Source organism: Impatiens glandulifera, chromosome 2, assembly GCF_907164915.1.
Source record: "Impatiens glandulifera chromosome 2, dImpGla2.1, whole genome shotgun sequence".
NCBI classification, from domain to species: Eukaryota; Viridiplantae; Streptophyta; class Magnoliopsida; order Ericales; family Balsaminaceae; genus Impatiens; species Impatiens glandulifera.
Window position 1 is genome coordinate 18,164,445 of NC_061863.1, and position 8,830 is coordinate 18,173,274.

Genomic DNA, 8,830 nt, shown 5'->3' on the forward strand with positions numbered 1-8,830 from the left:
CGCTCAAATACCTAGAAGGATAAGAATGTCTACATTTGTTCCTCAAATGTGGTTGACTAGGAATGTGATAAAAAAAATATAAAAATCTTTTATATTAGGGGAATTTATTTTAAACTAAAAATGAAAAGTGTTTAGTTAATTAACTTAAGTGGACAAGCTAAGCCTTAGCTTAAGTGAATAGGCTATTTTCAATGACAAAGATTTCTGATTCTTAGCTTAAATGGACAAGTTAAGTTAAACGTACAAGATTTTAGTTTAATGGATAAACTAAACACAAAACATACTTAGCTTAAGTGAACTAGTTAAGTCAAACACATTATACTTAGCTTAAGTGGACAAACTAAGTCAAACACATGATACTTAACTTAAAGTGGACAAACTAAGTAATTTAAAGTTTCTTAGTTTAAGTGAACAAACTAGATATATAATGACTTAACTTAAGTGGATAAGCTAAAAGACCTATCTTAGTTGAAGTGGACAAATTAAGTCAAACAAAAAATCGTTTTTTAGCTAAAGTGAAAAAGTGAAGTCAAACTCCATAACATTTTTTAGTTCTTAGTTTAAGTAGACAAACTAAGTCTAGTCGGGTCAAAAATAGAAACGCTTCAGGGTTCTTAGTTTAATTAGACAAATTAAGTCAAAATAAAAAGTTTTTGTTTCTTATCTAAAGTGAACAAGTTATGTCAAGCCAAAAAAAAATAATTCTTAATTTAAATGGACAAAAATTAAGCCTAGTCAAGTCAAAAACCAATAGTTATCAATTCTAGATGAACCAAATGGATAGCAGTTGCATTTCGAATAATCCAACAAACGTCATATAAACATTAAGTTGGAAATATCATGAACATGAGTGCTATCAGGTTTTATCTCTCTATTTTTTAATGTTTTCATTAAACAAAAATGATTTAAGCGGCCTACGGATCTCGTGATTTTTACTCTGGTTTAAAGGTTTTTCACACTAAAGTTTGTATGTTTTAATATTTTTGTGACTTGATTGGTTGATTGAATAATAATAAGTTTGTAAACGTGATAATAAAATAGAAAAAAAAAACATATTTTGTATTACTTTTTTTGTTCAATGATCTCTGAATGGACCTACTAAGCTTACTTTATTAAATATGTGTTATATTCTATAAACATAATCTAATATAATCTGAAATTTTCGAATTCTTTAAAATGTCATGATAATAGGTGATACACTTAAAAAAAAACTTCAGACAGAATCTCATAAATCTTTCTCCATGATTAACGTACTAACAGTACTATTATTAATCTTCAACACTTCATTAATTTGGGCCCATGGTGGATGTATTTGTGATTTTGTTGAAATAGTTCGTAAAATCCTAATAAATGTTCTATTGTATTATATTTTATTTTTTATTGAAGGTTTATTGTAAGAGTGAGGATCACCCGTGACAACAAAGAACAAAAATAGATCATTGTAATCAATTTGAATTTATAATAAATGAAGGAGGTTTTCAATCTATACTTTCAAAAAATAGCAAATCCCATCAAGAGCTCGATTGAGGACGGATTATTTAGGTTTTATCTGGATTTTCTGTTTAATGAAATTAGGGGAAAAACAAGTTTTAACTTTTATTACCATTAATAGCCCTGCATATATCCCTCACCCTTACCCTCACATAATTAATAATACTTTTTGAAAATTAATTAATTTAATATATATTAAAATATAATAAAATAAATATTAAAAAGTACATATTTTAATATTAACTTTTATTAATACATAAATAAAAATCCTTACTCTCACATAATTAATAATACTTTTTGAAAATTAATTAATTTAATATATGTTAAAATATAATAAAATAAATATTAAAAAGTACATATTTTAATATTAACTTTTATTAATACATAAATAAAAATTTAATGAATATTAATTTTATAAATCACTACTATTATAATTTAAATATTATATAAGTTAATATAGTATATTATAAATTTATTTTTATTTAATATAATTAATATAAAAAAATTATATGAAATAAATTTTATAAGGTAATAACCATACATCAAATAAATCTATTAGAATATTTATTTAGAAGGATTGTTTAAAATTAATTTATACAAAAAATAAATAAATAAATTTCTTTATAATATTTAGTAGATGTTTATAAATTAATTAATATTTTTTTAATTAAATATATTTAACTTTATTTTCTAGTATAATTATTTATTTATTTAAAATTTAACGCCTAGTCCTCTTCATTCCTCTACAGTTGGGCATATTTCTTGGTTCCCAAATCTAAAAGTATGGGTATGTATGTCCCAGTGTTCTAAAGCTTGTGTCAAGAAGACCTCGGAGGAGCCTAGGTATGTTATATTTGAATTAAAAATATTAAAATGAAATAATTTCAGAATTTAATTTATGTTAAAAAAATGTAGTGAATTTTTATTAATATAAAATAAAATATTTATATAAATAAAATTATTGATTTGTGACGTGATATTTGAATTTTGGAATAAAAACTTTATCTTGTCTTAAAACTTTGCATGTCTCAATCAAAATCTGATCAATGAATCTTCATTTTCCAGCTTGATTCTCTGTAGGTCTCGATCAAAATCATCAATGTATCTTCATTTTCCTGCTTGATTCTATGTATGTTTGATAATTCAATCTTTTCATCTTACTTTGTCTTCTTACATAGATTGTCTGGTTAGGTTTCAGGACCAATCATCAATGTCCAAAGTCTTTATGATTTTCGATACGACCTTGATGTTCTTGAAATGCTGCTGGCAACTTCTAGAATTATTTTTGAAAATTATTTTTTTTTGATAAATAATGATAATGGTTGTGAGTTTTTTTTTTAAAATTAAAAAATTGAAGACTTGAGATAATTCCTGTCCAGGAAGTTTGATAGGAAATTTGTTATAATTCCTTTTTGGGATGGATGTTCAGGAAGTATGATGGGAAATTTGTTGTAAAATTCATTTATAATTTAATTTTATATTTCATGATCACAAATAATTTAATTTTATATTTCATGACTTCTATCTATGAAGTGTTTTTTTTTACTGGAAATCCCAAATTTTATAAAAGGAATGCGTTGTTTTTCCATAAAATTGTCAAAAACATTGAAATTGAAATCAAATCCACAAAAACTAAATTAAAATTAAAAATGAATTAAAATTAAAATATAAAAAACCAAATAAAACATAAGTTTTCTCCATCAATGAAAAACAAAACAGACCCTAAATTGATAACGTTTTAAAATAAAAACTAGGTAGTCTGCCATATCTCCCACCAAAATATGAATAACGCAACTTCATCTTACGGGCTTGCATGTCCATTTCCCCGACCTCAAAGCCTCATCCACTTCATCTATCCCAACCTCCTTGCACGTAACCGCCACAGTCCTCCAACTCCGACCATTCTCAAGAGGAATTTTTTCAAGAGTCCACCTACATCCTCCATTCAACATCTCACAAATATAAATATCACCAATCTCACTTGGATTATATAAATAAATCCAATTTCCCGCGGAACATGCATTAATCGAGGATATTTGAAAACTCTCCTCCTTCAATCTCCCAAACATAGCTTTTGGCATCTCGCCAAGTTCTTCAATCTCATAAGTTTCTGTATTAACAGACCTTATCTTCAAACTTGTAAGGTTGTCTCTTTCACCGATTAATTGAATTACAATTAAACGTCCATTAGTAAAAGTAATTATAGAATTAAACCCATTTGGAACAAGGCAAAGTTCATACGGATCCGACCATCTCTTAGATTCCGAATCAAAACCATGCATCAAACCAGATTCTTTATCCATCACATACAAAACCCTACCATCAGTAGCCACTGATAGCCAAGTTGACGCTGCAGATGCATTGAAAACCCCCGGCATCGACTCACCTGATTCCATCAAACCCGTGTTCATATCATAGATCTCTACGGCGAGAGGATCGATAACATCGTCGTAGAAGTTGGTGCCACCTCCGGCAACGAATATCTTCCCACCGACTAAGGCTATGATTGAGTCGTGTCTGCATGCGAATGGGGCGTTGTTGGAATGATGCCAATTAAGATTAAATGGATCGATGGAGAAGGTGAACTTTGATGGGGATAGCATGTAGAGGAGATTAGAATGAGATGAATGGAGGGTTCCGGAGACGTTTGACGGAGGGGTAGGTTGTTTAATTTGCATCCAGAGTTTGGAACGTGTGTCGTAGGCTTGACTGGATATGATATTGGGTGAAAAGATGTTTTGTTGGTGGAAGAAAAACCAGGGTTTTGATGTGTTGATATAGAGAAGAGAAGATGAAACGGCGAGTTTCCATTCATTTGAAACATGAGTTGCCGGTGCTAGGTCGATTAATGGAACAAATGAAAAAATGGATTCTAGTATGTCTTGTTGTATAGGCGCCGCTGCCTCTATGATTTCTTGCTCCATTATATATTATAAAAGCAAGAATTATTAATCCTCTCTTCTCTATCTCTTTTTTGTGAAGAAAACTGTGAAGAAAACTGATATGATGAGGGGGTGATGGTGGGTATTTATAGAAGAACATGAGTCCATTTCTTATAGTCGCGCCTCTTTGAACTATTACAACTCTTCTAAATTATTACTTTTTTTTAAATTTAAATTTAATTTTAAATTTAAATGGGCAAATTACTATTTAAAGGATTTTTAAAATGAGGTCACATTTTGGACATTTTTGTCATTTAAAATTTTAAGCCAACCAAAAAAATATATTTTAATCTAATAATTTTATTTACTTAATTAATTTAACATATTTATAATTTTTATTTATTAATTCTCTTCCTTTGATTTATTCAGTTATTATTGGTCACATAATTTTTAAAAGTTTTTAAATGTGTTTGATAATTTGATACAGGTTTATTTAATTTAAAACATAAATATAGTCAAATTGTATACACAAAATTATGTTGTTTTGATGTTTTATGAAAAATAAAAAATAAATTTAATTTTTTTTTGAATTTTTTTAAATCTTTCTTTAAATTTATACATTTTTAATCACCAGAACTATATTCAACACATTAGAATACGCAAATTCTAAAAATAAATTCGATTTAAAAAAGTACGTAAAAAAATGTTTGTAAATATAGTGGAAAATTAATTAGACAAACAAAAATTATAGGTTGGAATAAGAATACAAATATTTTGTTTATATAAAAAAATAAATTCAAATGGTTAAAATTGTGATAATTTGAGTCTCCAATAACATAATTCAAAATTCGAAACTTATGAAGACAACTAAATCAACCCTTGTGCTAGATATTAATTAAATACATTAGGTGTTAAAAGAAGTTTTGAAAAATATTCTCAAAGTGTGGGACTTTGGTTTGGTTTGATTTTATGAAATAGGCTAAGGGCATATTTGATTTCAGATCACTTCACCTAAGAGCTAGGGGCGTCATTGATTCCAAGCACATGTTTAAATTTAACAAAATATATGTTTTTGTTAGCAACATGCTAATACATGTTTCAATTCAATTTTTCAGTTAGCACCGGGTTAAAAATATGTTTGAATGCAATTTTTAGCTATAGATAAATTATGTTATCAAAATGTAAAAACCTGATTAGATCTAAATGCAAGAGATAAGTTATGTTAGCAGCGAATCAAAGAAAAAAAAACATAACTTTATTATTTAAACAAGTCCTTAAAACTTGATTTGTTTATACTTTTTAATTGACTTATTATCACATTAAATGATTAAACGACCCACTAACCAAACATAGAGTAATTAAGTAAACACATAAGCTCCTTACAAATTACATTTAAACAACCTTATAACACCAAAAAAATAACATTTTCGAGAAAGAGTTTTATTTCCTCAATAGTCGCGTTTCATAACTCACCTTCCTCTTGAGTCTCGAGTTTTGAGTGAGACAATGATCAAAATAATAGGCTTGACTAGAGTATATTAAAAATACATTTATATATAGTAATTTTGACTTTTTTAGAGTCGTCACTTAATTTACTACTCAAGAAATTATGAAAACAAAATATTTTACGTGTTTAAATGTATTTTACGTATTTAATCTTAGGGGATTCGTCTAAATATAATCCAAGCCTAAACACGTGTTTAGATTATATCATTATATTTCTAAGACATGCATCTATGTCATTATTATAAATATAAGACGTAATTAAATAAAATAAAATGTTAGTACTAGTGAGCAAGAGATGAGACTCGAAAAATAAATGTACATGCAAAAACAAGATAAAAAATTATTTTTTTAAAAAAAATATAGAATCTAAACAAAAATTTAAATTCAAATTCATTTCTTATATATATATATATATATATATTAGAAATCATTTTTTAATATATATACCTTTATTTTTCTTAATTTTCTTAATAAAAATAAAAGAAATAATAAGATAAAGAAATGAGTCAAAGGAGTCCTAAACAAAATTATTTTTTTGTTTTTGTTTATTTTCAATGGTTTATATTTTTTTTAGATTTAATTAAATTGTTTAAAAGTAGGAAAATAAATAAATATAAAAAATGAACTTAAAGTTCCGATTAACCGAGATATTAGACAAGGTGAATTTTAATCAAAGAAGTCAGTTAGTGTAATGGTTTGGTGCTCCGTGCTCGATTCCAAAAACGGTTATATATTTTTTGGGTTATTTGATTAATAATAAATATGCATAGGTGTAGTGGTCCAACACACTGAATATTAAGGAAATGAGAGGGTAGGAAAGTTTTTACATAAATATATAGGGAAAATAATGTATCTCTATTGGATTGAAATTTTAAAATTCTCTCTCCTATTACATTTTCAGAAGAACTAACCAACAACCACCTTTTACAACAGAACGAACAACAATCTGTTAAAACCGATTTCAGCCATCTTTTCTTGCCTTTTGTCAACTCCAAAAACGAAACATGCTTGATCACATATAGACATACACTACAAAATGCAGTTTTCCTATCTAATTCAAGTATATATAATGAAAACTTTCTAACAAGTCAAATGATGATTTTTATAGAACAATGACTTTAATCACTTCCCTTTTGCATTGGGCCGTCTGGGTGTTCTTAAAATATATAATTTAGAATGTGTATATTCTAGTTAGAGTAAATCAGAAGTAGTATAACTCAAACACAATCCAAACTCAGCAGCTTCAAACATGGAAACACAAAATTTCTTAACAAGTCAAAGTGCTATATCTTGGAAACATGGTTCTGGTTGCATTTCAGGCGCACCAATTGTTCTTAAATCACATTTGGATTGTTTCTATAACATTTATGACAACCTAGGCATAGTTATCATCAATAATAGTAACTGAAAAATGAAGCTGCAGAAGTTTGAAATTGGGTTTTTCCTTTCTAATTCATTTCAAATGTCTAAACCAAATCAGAAACATCATACAACACATATAGGACTACATCATAACAAAAGATCAAACATTGGATGTCTAGAAGATCAGAAAATCATTTCTCTTCATTATCTGATTTTTGGAAAGTTACAAAGCTATATGAGTGAGATTTAGAAGTTTACAGCTTACTAATGACCCTAGGGAAGCATTCAGATTGATCACACGCCAAACCGAGGCTTCCAACTCCTAAAAGCCAAGACCCCAAGAACAATGGCGATATCTTCTCCTCCCCTGCTCTATAGCTTCCTCCCTCCTTTAAAATGACTTCCTTCTGGTTCTTTTAGATAGTCCAAGCCTCGTGGTCCCCGTGCTCTTGAGATCGTTTGCCCTCTTGTACTAGACGATTTGATCCAGCATGTTGGAAATCAAATCTTTCTAATTAGTGATAGGAAAATATATTTTTTTAAAACAGAACGTTTTCCTAATTAACTGGATATAAATATAAGCAAAACAGAATGAAATCAAAACGACAATGCAAAACAGATTTTAGTGTGGAAAATATCTCTTCAAATTGAGAGTAAAACCACAGGACCAGTTAGGTCACTTAAAAATTTACGATCATTAACAAGGTTACAAACAAGAGCTCACTCTAGATATAAACTAGATTCATTAATCAATTACATCAAGATCACACAACAATCTTAGCAAATAACAATAAAGAGCAAAAAGATTAAGATCAACCAACCTTATCAATTCTATAATTCTGGTTTCACTTCAACTACTTAAAAGACCTAGAAAACAGATCTTCACCATTTAAAATGTAGCCCCATAAATAATCAACAAGTTGTCAACGTTTCAAGCCGATCAAACAGTGCAAATCCAGCAAACGGAAATCTTCTCAAGTTACAACCTCAAACCCTTGAATTTGTTTTTTGCTCTGATCTCTCTCTTGTTGTTCTCAAAACCCAATTAACCTAAATAAAACATAATTTCCTTTTACATTATATACTATGGTCCTAAATAAAGCCCACACCAAGTTGAGTCTCTCAAACTAGGAGGACCAAACCCCTTCGAGTTTAAACGTCTTCTCATCCAAAGCATCACAAATCTAGTGATAACGGACTTCAATGTGTTTCGACTTTGAATGAAATGAAGAATTTTGGGCAAGATGAATTGCACTTTGATTATCACAAAATAAGACGTATCTTTCTTGTTTCAACTCAAGTTTCATTATGAATTTGTTCAACCACAATAACTCTTTTGTTACCTCAACTGCAGCTATAAGCTCGACTTCGGTAGTAGAAAGAGAAACACACTTTTTCAATTTACATTGCCAAGCCACAACTCCACCGATAAAAGTCACCATATATCATGAAGTAGATTTTTGATTATTCAAGTTTCTGGTCATATCTGAATCAGTATATCCAATTAACACATGCTTCTCACATCCCAAAGTTACATGAAAATCCGTCGTTCCCTAGAGATATCTCATAATCCACTTCACGACTTCCCA

General features: G+C 28.5%; 1 protein-coding gene across 1 annotated transcript; it reads right to left on the reverse strand.

The window, feature by feature from the left end:
* Positions 1-3,287: 3,287 nt before the first annotated feature.
* Positions 3,288-4,415, reverse strand: LOC124924443 (F-box/kelch-repeat protein At1g23390-like). The gene has a single exon (XM_047464484.1). It carries the CDS (start codon positions 4,413-4,415, stop codon positions 3,288-3,290), a length of 1,128 nt encoding a protein of 375 aa, XP_047320440.1.
* Positions 4,416-8,830: the final 4,415 nt, after the last annotated feature.